The 14,474-nt window shown below is 41.5% G+C and overlaps 1 protein-coding gene across 5 annotated transcripts in view; it reads left to right on the forward strand.

The window, feature by feature from the left end:
* LOC139766057 (cobalamin trafficking protein CblD) overlaps positions 1-14,474 on the forward strand; it is a 204,282-nt gene that overhangs the window by 85,286 nt on the left and 104,522 nt on the right. For all 5 annotated transcript variants that reach the window (XM_071694206.1, XM_071694205.1, XM_071694207.1 and 2 more), the window contains exon 4: positions 11,143-11,342. In XM_071694206.1, the coding sequence (XP_071550307.1) occupies positions 11,143-11,342 (200 nt within the window). The remainder of the gene's footprint in view (positions 1-11,142; positions 11,343-14,474) is intronic.

Consider the following 14,474-nt stretch of genomic DNA (forward strand, 5'->3'; position numbering starts at 1 on the left):
ATATATATATATATGGGAAACAGAAGAAGGAGTCACGCAGGGAGTGCTCATCCTCCTCGAAGGCTCAGAGTGGGGTGCCTAAATGTGTGTGGATGTAACCAAGATGTGAAAAAAGGAGAGATAGGTAGTATGTTTGAGGAAAGGAACCTGGATGTTTTGGCTCTGAGTGAAACGAAGCTCAAGGGTAAAGGGGAAGAGTGGTTTGGAAATGTCTGGGGAGTGAAGTCAGGGGTTAGTGAGAGGACAAGAGCAAGGGAAGGAGTAGCAATACTCATGAAACAGGAGTTGTGGGAGTATGTGATAGAATGTAAGAAAGTAAATTCTCGATTAATATGGGTAAAATTGAAAGTTGATGGAGAGAGGTGGGTGATTATTGGTGCATATGCACCTGGGCATGAGAAGAAAGATCATGAGAGGCAAGTGTTTTGGGAGCAGCTAAATGAGTGTGTTAGCGGTTTTGATGCACGAGACCGGGTTATAGTGATGGGTGATTTGAATGCAAAGGTGAGTAGTGTGGCAGTTGAGGGAATAATTGGTATGCATGGGGTGTTCAGTGTTGTAAATGGAAATGGTGAAGAGCTTGTAGATTTATGTGCTGAAAAAGGACTGATGATTGGGAATACCTGGTTTAAAAAGCGAGATATACATAAGTATACTTATGTAAGTAGGAGAGATGGCCAGAGAGCGTTATTGGATTACGTGTTAATTGACAGGCGTGCGAAAGAGAGACTTTTGGATGTCAATGTGCTGAGAGGTGCAACTGGAGGGATGTCTGACCATTATCTTGTGGAGGCTAAGGTGAAGATTAGTATGGGTTTTCAGAAAAGAAGAGTGAATGTTGGGGTGAAGAAGGTGGTGAGAGTAAGTGAGCTTGGAAAGGAGACCTGTGTGAAGAAGTATCAGGAGAGACTGTGTACAGAATGGAAAAAGGTGAGAACAATGGAAGTAAGGGGAGTGGGGGAGGAATGGGATGTATTTAGGGAATCAGTGATGGATTGCGCAAAAGATGCTTGTGGCATGAGAAGAGTGGGAGGTGGGCTGTTTATAAAGGGTAGTGAGTGGTGGGATGAAGAAGTAAGAGTATTAGTGAAAGAGAAGAGAGAGGCATTTGGACGATTTTTGCAGGGAAAAAATGCAATTGAGTGGGAGAAGTATAAAAGAAAGAGACAGGAGGTCAAGAGAAAGGTGCAAGAGGTGAAAAAAAGGGTAAATGAGAGTTGGGGTGAGAGACTATCAGTAAATTTTAGGGAGAATAAAAAGATGTTCTGGAAGGAGGTAAATAGGGTGCGTAAGACAAGGGAGCAAATGGGAACTTCAGTGAAGGGCGTAAATGGGGAGGTGATAACAAGTAGTGGTGATGTGAGAAGGAGATGGAATGAGTATTTTGAAGGTTTGTTGAATGTGTCTGATGACAGAGTAGCAGATATAGGGTGTTTGGGTCGAGGTGGTGTGCAAAGTGAGAGGGTTAGGGAAAATGATTTGGTAAACAGAGAAGAGGTAGTAAAAGCTTTGCGGAAGATGAAAGCCGGCAAGGCAGCAGGTTTGGATGGTATTGCAGTGGAATTTATAAAAAAAGGGGGTGACTGTATTGTTGACTGGTTGGTAAGGTTATTTAATGTATGTATGACTCATGGTGAGGTGCCTGAGGATTGGCGGAATGCGTGCATAGTGCCATTGTACAAAGGCAAAGGGGATAAGAGTGAGTGCTCAAATTACAGAGGTATAAGTTTGTTGAGTATTCCTGGTAAATTATATGGGAGGGTATTGATTGAAAGGGTGAAGGCATGTACAGAGCATCAGATTGGGGAAGAGCAGTGTGGTTTCAGAAGTGGTAGAGGTTGTGTGGATCAGGTGTTTGCTTTGAAGAATGTATGTGAGAAATACTTAGAAAAGCAAATGGATTTGTATGTAGCATTTATGGATCTGGAGAAGGCATATGATAGAGTTGATAGAGATGCTCTGTGGAAGGTATTAAGAATATATGGTGTGGGAGGCAAGTTGTTAGAAGCAGTGAAAAGTTTTTATCGAGGATGTAAGGCATGTGTACGTGTAGGAAGAGAGGAAAGTGATTGGTTCTCAGTGAATGTAGGTTTGCGGCAGGGGTGTGTGATGTCTCCATGGTTGTTTAAATTTGTTTATGGATGGGGTTGTTAGGGAGGTAAATGCAAGAGTCTTGGAAAGAGGGGCAAGTATGAAGTCTGTTGGGGATGAGAGAGCTTGGGAAGTGAGTCAGTTGTTGTTCGCTGATGACACAGCGCTGGTGGCGGATTCATGTGAGAAACTGCAGAAGCTGGTGACGGAGTTTGGTAAAGTGTGTGGAAGAAGAAAGTTAAGAGTAAATGTGAATAAGAGCAAGGTTATTAGGTACAGTAGGGTTGAGGGTCAAGTCAATTGGGAGGTGAGTTTGAATGGTGAAAAACTGGAGGAAGTGAAGTGTTTTAGATATCTGGGAGTGGATCTGTCAGCGGATGGAACCATGGAAGCGGAAGTGGATCATAGGGTGGGGGAGGGGGCGAAAATTTTGGGAGCCTTGAAAAATGTGTGGAAGTCGAGAACATTATCCCGGAAAGCAAAAATGGGTATGTTTGAAGGAATAGTAGTTCCAACAATGTTGTATGGTTGCGAGGCGTGGGCTATGGATAGAGTTGTGCGCAGGAGGATGGATGTGCTGGAAATGAGATGTTTGAGGACAATGTGTGGTGTGAGGTGGTTTGATCGAGTAAGTAACGTAAGGGTAAGAGAGATGTGTGGAAATAGAAAGAGCGTGGTTGAGAGAGCAGAAGAGGGTGTTTTAAAATGGTTTGGGCACATGGAGAGAATGAGTGAGGAAAGATTGACCAAGAGGATATATGTGTCGGAGGTGGAGGGAACGAGGAGAAGAGGGAGACCAAATTGGAGGTGGAAAGATGGAGTGAAAAAGATTTTGTGTGATCGGGGCCTGAACATGCAGGAGGGTGAAAGGAGGGCAAGGAATAGAGTGAATTGGAGCGATGTGGTATACAGGGGTTGACGTGCTGTCAGTGGATTGAATCAAGGCATGTGAAGCGTCCGGGGTAAACCATGGAAAGCTGTGTAGGTATGTATATTTTGTGTGTGTGGACGTGTGTATGTACATGTGTATGGGGGGGGTTGGGCCATTTCTTTCGTCTGTTTCCTTGCGCTACCTCGCAAACGCGGGAGACAGCGACAAAGTAAAAAAAAAAAAAAAAAAAAAAAAAAAAAAAAAATATATATATATATATATATATATATATATATATATATATATATATATATATATATATATATATATATATGTATACGTTGAGATGTATAAGTATGTATATGTGCGTGTGTGGATGTGTGTATATATACATGTGTATATGGGTGGGTTGGGCCATTCTTTTGTTAGTTTCCTTGCGCTACCTCACTAACACCATAGACAGCGACAAAGTATAAATATAACTAAAAAAAAGATGTTTTGGAAGGAGGTAAATAAAGTACGTAAGAGAAGGGAACAAATGGGAAGAGCAGTGAAGGGGGCTAACGGGGAGGTGATAACAAGTAGTGGTGATATGAGAAGGAGATGGAGTGAGTATTTTGAAGGTTTGTTGATTGTGTTTGATGATAAGAGTGGCAGATATAGGATGTTTTGGTCGAAGTGATGTGCAAAGTGAGAGGGTTAGGGAGAGTGATTTGGTAAACAGAGAAGAAGTAGTGAAAGCTTTGTGGAAGATGAAAGCCAGCAAGGCAGCGGGTTTGGGTGGTATTGCAGTGGAATTTATTAAAAAGTGGGTGACTGTGTTGTTGACTTGTTTGTAAGATTATTTAATGTGTGTATGACTCATGGTGAGGTGCCTGAGGATTGGCAGAATGCTTGCATAGTGCCATTGTACAAAGGCAAAGGGGATAAAGGTGAGTGCTCAAATTACAGAGGTATAAGTTTGTTGAGTATTCCTGGTAAATTATATGGGAGGGTATTGATTGAATGGGTGAAAGCATATACAGAGCATCAGAATGGGGAAGAGCAGTGTTGTGTCAGAAGTGGTAGAGGATGTGTGGATCAGGTGTTTGCTTTGAAGAATGTATGTGAGCAATGCTTAGAAAAGCAAATGGATTTGTATGTAGCATTTATGGATCTGGAGAAGGCATATGATAGAGTTGATAGAGATGCTCTGTGGAAGGTATTAAGAATATATGGTGTGGGAGGCAAGTTGTTAGAAGCAGTGAAAAATTTTTCTCGAGGATGTAAGGTATGTGTATGAGTAGGATGAGAGGAAAGTGATTGGTTCTCAGTGAATGTCAGTTTGTGGCAGGGGTGTGTGATATCTCCATGGTTGTTTAAGTTGTTTATGGATGGGGTTGTTAGGGAGGTGAATGCAAGAATTTTGGAAAGAGGGGCAAGTATGCAGTCTGTTGTGGATGAGAGAGCTTGGGAAGTGAGTCAGTTGTTGTTCACTGATGATATGAAATCAAAACCTCCTCCCCCGCAGATGGGCGAGGTAGCGCTAGGAAAAGACAACAAAGGCCACAATCGTTCACATTCAGTCTCTAGCTGTCATGTATAATGCACTGAAACCAGTGGCTCCCTCTCCACATCCAGGCCCCACGAAACTTTCCATGGTTTACCCCAGACACTTCACATGACCTGGTTCAATCCATTGATAACACGTCGACCCCGGTATACCACATCATTCCAATTCACTCTATTCCTTGCATGCCTTTCACCCTCCTGCATGTTCAGGCCCTGATCACTCAAAATCTTTTTCACTCCATCTTTCCACCTCCAATTTGGTCTTCCACTTCTCGTTTCATCCACTTCTGACACATATATCCTCTTGGTCAATCTTTCCTCCCTCATTCTCTCCATGTGACCAAACCATTTCAAAACACCCTCTTCTGCTCTCTCAACCACATTCTTTTTATTACCACACATCTCTCTTACCCTGTTATTACTTTCTCGATGAAACCACCTCACACCACATATTGTCCTCAAACATCTCATTTCCAACACGTCCACCCTCCTCTACACAACTCCATCTATAGCCCACGCCTTGCAACCATATAACATTGTTGGAACCACTATTCCTTCAAACATACCCATTTTTGCTTTCTGAGATAATGTTCTCGATTTCTACACATTCTTCAATGCTCCCAGAACTTTCGCCCCCTCCCCCACCCTATGATTCACTTTCGCTTCCGTGGTTCCATCCTCTGCCAAATCCACATCCAGATATCCAAAACACTTCACTTCCTCCAGTTTTTCTCCATTCAAACTTACCTCCCAATTGACTAATCCCTCAACCCTACTGTACCTTGCTCTTATTTACATTTACTCTCAGCTTTCTTCTTTCACACACTTTACCAAACTCAGTCACCAGCTTCTGCAGTTTCTCACACGAATCAGCCACCAGCACTGTATCATCACCGAAACAACAACTGACTCACTTCCCAAGCTCTCTCATCCACAACAGACTGCATACTTGCCCCTCTTTCCCAAACTTTTGCATTCACCTCCCTTACACCCCCATCCATAAACAAACATTAATAAAAGAAAGTAAATTACATCATAGTCTAGTTTTTCACTTCATTGTTTCTCATTGCTACTGAAATATTCTTTGGGTTTTTCTGAGCTTTTGGATTTCAGAATATTGGATTTTAGCTGACTCCAAAATTTTTTGGCTTAAATATTACATTCTTTGAAATTAGTATTGGTTATTTTTATTTTTTTTTATTATACTTTGTCGCTGTCTCCCGCGTTTGCGAGGTAGCGCAAGGAAACAGACGAAAGAAATGGCCCAACCCCCCCCATACACATGTATATACATACGTCCACACACGCAAATATACATACCTACACAGCTTTCCATGGTTTACCCCAGACGCTTCACATGCCTTGATTCAATCCACTGACAGCACGTCAACCCCGGTATACCACATCGCTCCAATTCACTCTATTCCTTGCCCTCCTTTCACCCTCCTGCATGTTCAGGCCCCGATCACACAAAATCTTTTTCACTCCATCTTTCCACCTCCAATTTGGTCTCCCTCTTCTCCTCGTTCCCTCCACCTCCGACACATATGTCCTCTTGGTCAATCTTTCCTCACTCATTCTCTCCACGTGCCCAAACCACTTCAAAACACCCTCTTCTGCTCTCTCAACCACGCTCTTTTTATTTCCACACATCTCTCTTACCCTTACGTTACTCACTCGATCAAACCACCTCACACCGCACATTGTCCTCAAACATCTCATTTCCAGCACATCCATCCTCCTGCGCACAACTCTATCCATAGCCCACGCCTCGCAACCATACAACATTGTTGGAACCACTATTCCTTCAAACATATCCATTTTTGCTTTCCGAGATAATGTTCTCAACTTCCACACATTCTTCAAGGCCCCCAGAATTTTCGCCCCCTCCCCCACCCTATGATTCACTTTCGCTTCCATGGTTCCATCCTCTGCCAAATCCACATCCAGATATCCAAAACACTTAACTTCCTCCAGTTTTTCTCCATTCAAACTCACCTCCCAGTTGACTTGACCCTCAACCCTACTGTACCTAATAACCTTGCTCTTATTCACATTTACTCTTAACTTTCTTCTTCCACACACTTTACCATACTCAGTCACCAGCTTCTGCAGTTTCTCACATGAATCAGCCACCAGCGCTGTATCATCAACGAACAACAACTGACTCACTTCCCAAGCTCTCTCATCCCCAACAGACTTCATACTTGCCCCTCTTTCCAAAACTCTTGCATTTACCTCCCTAAGAACCCCATCCATAAACAAATTAAACAACCATGGAGACATCACACACCCCTGCCGCAAACCTACATTCACTGAGAAGCAATCACTTTCCTCTCTTCCTACACGTACACATGCCTTACATCCTCGATAAAAACTTTTCACTGCTTCTAACAACTTTCCTCCCACACCATATATTCTTAATACCTTCCACAGAGCATCTCTATCAACTCTATCATATGCCTTCTCCAGATCCATAAATGCTACATACAAATCCATTTGCTTTACTAAGTATTTCTCACATACATTCTTCAAAGCAAACACCTGATCCACACATCCTCTACCACTTCTGAAACCACACTGCTCTTCCCCAATCTGATGCTCTGTACATGCCTTCACCCTCTCAATCAATACCCTCCCATATAATTTACCAGGAATACTCAACAAACTTATACCTCTGTAATTTGAGCACTCACTCTTATCCCCTTTGCCTTTGTACAATGGCACTATGCACGCATTCCGCCAATCCTCAGGCACCTCACCATGAGTCATACATACATTAAATAACCTTACCAACCAGTCAACAATACAGTCACCCCCTTTTTTAATAAATTCCACTGCAATACCATCCAAACCTGCTGCCTTGCCGGCTTTCATCTTCCGCAAAGCTTTCACTACCTCTTCTCTGTTTACCAAATCATTTTCCCTAACCCTCTCACTTTGCACACCACCTCGACCAAAACACCCTATATCTGCCACTCTATCATCAAACACATTCAACAAACCTTCAAAATACTCACTCCATCTCCTTCTCACATCACCACTACTTGTTATCACCTCCCCATTTGCGCCCTTCACTGAAGTTCCCATTTGCTCCCTTGTCTTACGCACTTTATTTACCTCCTTCCAGAACATCTTTTTATTCTCCCTAAAATTTAATGATTCTCACCCCAACTCTCATTTGCCCTTTTTTTCACCTCTTGCACCTTTCTCTTGACCTCCTGTCTCTTTCTTTTATACATCTCCCACTCAATTGCATTTTTTCCCTGCAAAAATCGTCCAAATGCCTCTCTCTTCTCTTTCACTAATACTCTTACTTCTTCATCCCACCACTCACTACCCTTTCTAATCAACCCACCTCCCACTCTTCTCATGCCACAAGCATCTTTTGCACAATCCATCACTGATTCCCTATATACCAGTTAGTATTGGTACACCACCAAATTTCCAGCAACTGATGGTTTGGCACCTTTAGTCCAGACAAAATTACGTAAGGGAACTTGAAATTACCGCAGTCACCAGACTAGTTTACTGGGCGGCCACAGATGGCTTTGTGTGTAGGGCGCGCTTATTTACATTCTTTACACTGCACTTGGTGGTGATGCCGCAATTCTTAGCTTATTTAGCTTAAATTTTACCCTAGCTGTGGCTTTTAAGACATATGAGAGTGTCAGTCATGGTGTCAAACATAAACACTAGTCCATATGGATGCAAGATAAAGTGGAACTATTGAAAAAAATGGCCCATGGTGTTTTGGTGTGTAAGCTATGTAACATCTACAGTATTGGTTCATTAACTGTTTATGATACAAAGAAGCAAAGGGAGAAAATATTGAAATTCTTTGCAGATAGCGATTCCAAGAAGCAAATGATGATTAGAAAAACTATGAAAGATGGTAAGAGTACTTAGCACGATCAAGTGATGATGGAATGGTTTCGACAGCATCGGAGTGATGGTGTGGATTTGTCAGGTAGCATGATAATGGACCAGGCTAAGTTGTTCCATAAAGAACTTAAATTACATGAGTGGACTATAGTGAAGGATGGCTTCAAAGATTCAAGAAGCGTCTTAGAATTTCCATGAATAAAGTGTGCAGAGAAAAGCAGTGATGATAGAAGAAATTTAATGATAATGTCATCATGGCTACGCAGACCTATGTAAAACACTCTGGGCTGGCCAGTAAAACCTCTCCACATACTCTGAATCTTCTGAAATGTCAAGTGAATGTAGACCCATGCTTGAGTGCAACTAATGAAAAGAAAAGAAATTTTGACTTTTCAGTGATGTGTTGGTAAGGAAAGTGCAACACCGCTCGCATGAGGACCTTAAGTACCGGAGCTGCAGGCTGCATCCCAAACTGTTTGTAGCCTATAGGCACCAAAAGAAAACATTCAACTTTACAAGAAATATGTAGTGTAGGATACAGCTATGTTCAGAAGTGTTTTGTGGAATGGTTAGTTACCTTTTCTGTGGGAGGGTGTACAGGCAACCAGGCTTTGATCCATTTGACCCCCAAGTACATTGCAAGCACTGTAAGTTCCTTGCTTCACATATGGTTTGGGATTGTTTCATTTTTTATGGTGTTTAGGACCTTGCAGTGTTACCAAAGAATGAAACTTTGAGCAGACATAGTTATGTTCTGCTACTGTGTAACCATCTTCCTAATTCATTCCAAAAGTGCAAGGCCAAAGTGTTCATGCAGTATGGGGGCTTCCTGCCATTGTACCAAACTAGTCACTGATTGGCATAAGGACTGTGCAATGGAATTCTTCAGTGACTTGCCCTGGAAATTAACTGATTTCTGTCCTATAGAAAACTTGTGGGCACTTATGAAAATATGATTATATAACAGAAATTCTTCGCTGATAATTAAGCTTGCCCCAGCCATTCATGAAATTTGGGTAAAGACATGCCCAAAATGGCTTCATGACCTTGTTCACTCAGTTCCTGGTCATTTCAAGGAGTGTATAAAGAGGAAAGGGAAACTAGTAAATTACTATTTGGAGTTGAATACACATTTTTCATAGTTTTATTTCATGTTTATCCGTGATGGTTGTGCAGTGTACCGTAGGCTCATATATGTCGAGTGGTGGAAACTTGTTTACTACTGGATCAAATTTTTTTGTGTATGCAGAGATGTATGGATACAGTGTTTAGAGAACATTTACATTCTTCATGTCTCATTTGCAGAACTCTTGAAAACTAAGCTACATACAAGGGTACTCTATAACTAATTTAACTAATAACCTAGCACACCATTTATGGGGCTCATATAGGTTCAAGTGATGGATTTCTTATAGTGAGAAGTGCCTTGAAGAGGTTTTACTCCTTTTCATCTCTACCTAGTCACTTCTGTTAGAAGGCTACTATACAACTTTTTTTGAGTTTTTCTTTCCTTAAGGATATTATTCAAATGTTTTGTAAGCATTTTTTTTTTCACACAGGCGTCACTTGAGATTGATTGTGCAATTTTAGTTTAAGGCCTAGCCACTGTGATTACCTATAGGTACTGTGTGGGAAGTTTTTTTTTCACTGATGGGGCCCCATCTTTTGAATGTTTTATGCCATCATTCACATGTTTATGTGTGCTGTGTACATTAATCATGTCATCAGTCATTCTGTTCACTTCATCCATCACTCTTATTCTATAAAGGTACTTCTTTACATCTTTTTCAAAAATTTTGATGCTTAATGTTATGCCCTCTGGTTGCTCTAGCCCTATATCTCTTAAAGAACTGCTGTCTGTCCAGATCATCAATGTTTTGAGAACTTAATGATTGCAATCAGGTTACCCCCACTCTTCTCCCTTCCAAGGTAGGCAAATTTAAAGCCTCTAACCTCTATCTGTAATTTCACTTTCTTAATTCTGGTTCCATCCTAGTTGCCTTCCCCTGGAACCTCTCTATCACTTCTTCGTGATTACTTTTTGTGTGTTACAGGGAGAGAGTTTTATGTTCATATTGCTCCATCCAATAGCCGTGCTCAGGATTTGAATCCATATGAGTCTGGCCCCAGGCTGGCCTATGCTGACTTATGGTCAGTAATGCTAATGTGATGACCAAGCTTGAGAAGCACATTCTAGTTTTGCACTTGTGTGGGATATGAACAGTGTGCCAGATATCTCCTTATCCATGTACTTGAAAGCCATTCTGATATATGCCAGAAGACAGATCATCTCCTTAACTATTCTCATTATGTGGGACTCTAGTAACAGGTCAGGGATTATGCTGACTTCCAGGTCCTTCTCACACTTAGAATTCTGAGGCTTATTCTCTACTAGATGATAGTCATATTGAAACCCTCTTTCACTATTACTAGAGCCTTCAGCTTAAACACAAAAAACATTTCTGCTTGTGTAGAAAATAAGAAACTATTATGAATTTGAATATTGTGATCAGTATTTGTGTGTTATGGGGAGAGTGTCTTCTTGTTGCCCCATTTTTTAACCTTACTCCATTTGTTTAACCTATTATGTATATGTACCATGCCAGTACTCCATTATGTATATGTACCATGCCAGTACTCCAGTGTATGTAAGCACACATACAAACACAGTGCAGCCTAAGCCAGAAGTATTGCAGTGTAAGAGTATAGAAATGGTCATATATGATACATATGAAATATTACAGAGTCACTCGACACATGGTTAGATATCAAGGCAGGAATTTTTGGACCAAGTGATCAGCGTCTTCCTCTCCCTGGAAATGTTGGGCTTTGCCAACAACTGGAACCAAACCAAAGGATGCCCATAGTGTACCAGAGGCAGAACCAGTTGAAAGTTGTCCCAGATGTCCTCACTGAAAAGACCAATCACGAGCATCAGATACAGGTAGGGCTGATTGGCTCAGATTCAGAATTTGTTCTGCAGGCTAGAACTTATGGTGGAATATCATCCATTACCTTTTCATCATTTATTATCTCTCAGCAGGTTAGCAACACCGCAACCCTTTTAAAGTTTTACTCAATTTGAGTCTGATTTGGTGTGCATCTTAATTGTAATTTGTTAGTATTTATTGATTTTAACATATTTGTCAATTAGAATTCATGATATTTTATGCCCTAGTTTGTAGTGTATACTGTTACAAGCCTCACCCCTTCCTTTAAGGGTGTATAATCAGCCCATAGGCCCATTAAAACAGAACTCTGAAATAATGGCCTCTGTTAACAGAGAGATTTGGGCTAGACGCAGATTCCCTTTACCATCTGGCTAATATCCTCTGCACAACCCTACTTATAGCCCATGGCACACAACCATATAACATTGTTGGAACCACTATTTCTTTGAACATGCCCATTTTTGCTCCGAGATAACGTTCTCACCTTCCACACATTCTTCAACGCTATCAGAACCTTTGCCCCCTCCCCCACCCTGTGACTTACTTCTGCTTCCATGGCTCCATCTGCTGCTAATTCCAGTCCCAGATATCTAAAATGCTTCACTTCCTCCAGTTTTTCTTCATTCAAACATACCTCCCAATTAACTTGTCCCTCAACCTTACTGTACATAATAACCTTGCTCTTATTCACATTTACTCTTAGCTTTCTTCTCTTACACACTTTACCAAGCTCAGTCACCAACTTCTTCAGTTTCTCACCTGAATCAGCCACCAGCTCTGTATCATCAGCAAACAACAACTGACTCACTTCCCAAGCCCTTTCATCCACGACAGAATGCATACTTGCCCCTCTTTCCAAAACTCTTGCATTTATCTCCCTAACAACTCCATCCATAAACAGATTAAACAGCCATGGAGACGTCACGCACCCCTCCCGCAAACCGACATTCACTCGGAACCAATCACTTTCCTCTCTTCCTACTTGTACAGTTGCCTTACATCCTTGATAAAATCTTTTTCACTGCTTCTAGCAACTTGCATCCCACACCATATACTCTTAATACCTTCCACAAATCATCTCTATCAACTATCATATGCCTTCTCCAGATCCATAAATGCCACATACAAATCCGTCTGTTTTTCTAAATATTTCTCACATACATTCTTCAAAGCAAACACCTGATCCACACATCTTCTACCACTTTTGAAACTAGTCTGATACTCTGTACATGCCTTGACCCCCCTCAATCAGTACCCTCCCATATAATTTCCCAGGAATCCTCAACAAACTTATACCTCTGTAATTTGAACACTCACCTTTATCCCCTTTGTCTTTGTATAATGGCACTATGCATGCATTCTGCCAATCCTATGGCACTTCACAATGAACCATACATACATTGAATATCCTTGCCAACCAGTTAACAACATAGTCACCCCCTTTTTTGATAATTTCCTTTGCAATACCATCCAAACCATCCGCCTTGCCGGCTTTCATCTTCTGCAAAGCTTTCACTACCTCTTCTCTGTTTACCAAACCATTCTCCCTAATCCTCTCACTTCGTACACCACCTTGACCAAAACACCCTATATTTTCCACTCTTATCATCAAACACATTCAACAAACCTTCAAAATACTCACTCCATCTCCTTCTCACTTCACCACTACTTGTTATTACCTCCCCATTAGCCCCCTTCACCAGTGTTCCCATTTGTTCTCTTGTCCTCTGTACCTTTATTTACCTCCTTCCAAAACATCTTTTTATTATTCTCATGAAAATTCAATGGTACTCTCTTACCCCAACTCTCATTTGTCCTCTTTTTCACCTCTTGCACCTTTCTCTTGACCTCCAGCTACTTTCTTTTACACATCTCCCATTCATTCGCACTACTTCCCTGCAAAAATCGTTCAAACGCCTCCCTCTTCTCTTTCACCAACAATCTCACTTCTTCATTCCACCACTCACTACCCTTTCTAATCTGCCCATCTCCCACTTTTTAATGCCACAAACATCTTTTGCGCAAGCGATCACTGCTTCCCTAAATACATCCCATTCCTTCCCCACTCCCTGTACATCATTTGTTCTCACCTTTTTCCATTCTGCACTCAATCTCTCGTGGAACTTCCTCACACAAGTCTCCTTTCCAAGCTCACTTACTCTCACCTTTCTCTTCACCACAACATTCTCTCTTCTTTCCTGAAAACCTCTAAAAATCTTCACCTTTGCCTCCACTAGATAATGATTAGACATCCCTCCAGCTGCCCCTGTCATCACATTACATCCAAAAGTCTCTCTTTCATGTGCCTATCAATTAACACAATCTAATAACACTCTCGGGCCATCTCTCCTACTTACATACATATGCTTATGTATATCTCTCTTTTTAAATCTGATATTCCTAATCACCAGTCCTTTTTCAGCACACAAATCTACAAGCTCTTCACCATTTCCATTTACAAGACTGAACACCTCATGTATACCAATTATACCCTCATTTGCCACATTACTTACCTTTGCGTTCAAATCAACCATCACTATAACCTGGCCTCGTGCATCAAAGCTGCTAACACATTCACTCAGCTGCTCCCAAAACTCTTGCCTCTCATGATCTTTCTTCTCATGACCAGGTGCATATGCACCAGTAATCACCCCTCTCTCTCCATCCACTTTCTGTTTTACCCATATCAATCTAAAGTTTACTTTCTTACACTCTATCACATACATCCACAACTCCTGCTTCAGGTGTAGTGCTACTCCTTCCTTTGCTTTTGTCCTCTCACCATCCCTGTGACTTTACTCCCAAGACATTTCCAAACCACTCTTCCCCTTTACCCTTGAGCTTTGTTTCTCTCAGAGCCAAAACATCCAGGTTCCTTTCCTCAAACATACTAACTATCTCACCTTTTTTCTCATCTTGGTTACATCCACACACATTTAGATGCACCACTCTGAGCCTTCAAGGAGGATGAGCACTCTCTGCATGACTCCTTTTTCTGTTTCCCTTTTTTTCCCCTATCCCTAGGAGTATTTATTTATTCATTTATTTTGCTTTGTCGCTGTCTCCTGCGTTTGCGAGGTAGTGCAAGGAAACAAATGAAAGGAATGGCCCAACCCACCCCCATA

Source organism: Panulirus ornatus, chromosome 56, assembly GCF_036320965.1.
Source record: "Panulirus ornatus isolate Po-2019 chromosome 56, ASM3632096v1, whole genome shotgun sequence".
Classification (NCBI taxonomy): domain Eukaryota; kingdom Metazoa; phylum Arthropoda; class Malacostraca; order Decapoda; family Palinuridae; genus Panulirus; species Panulirus ornatus.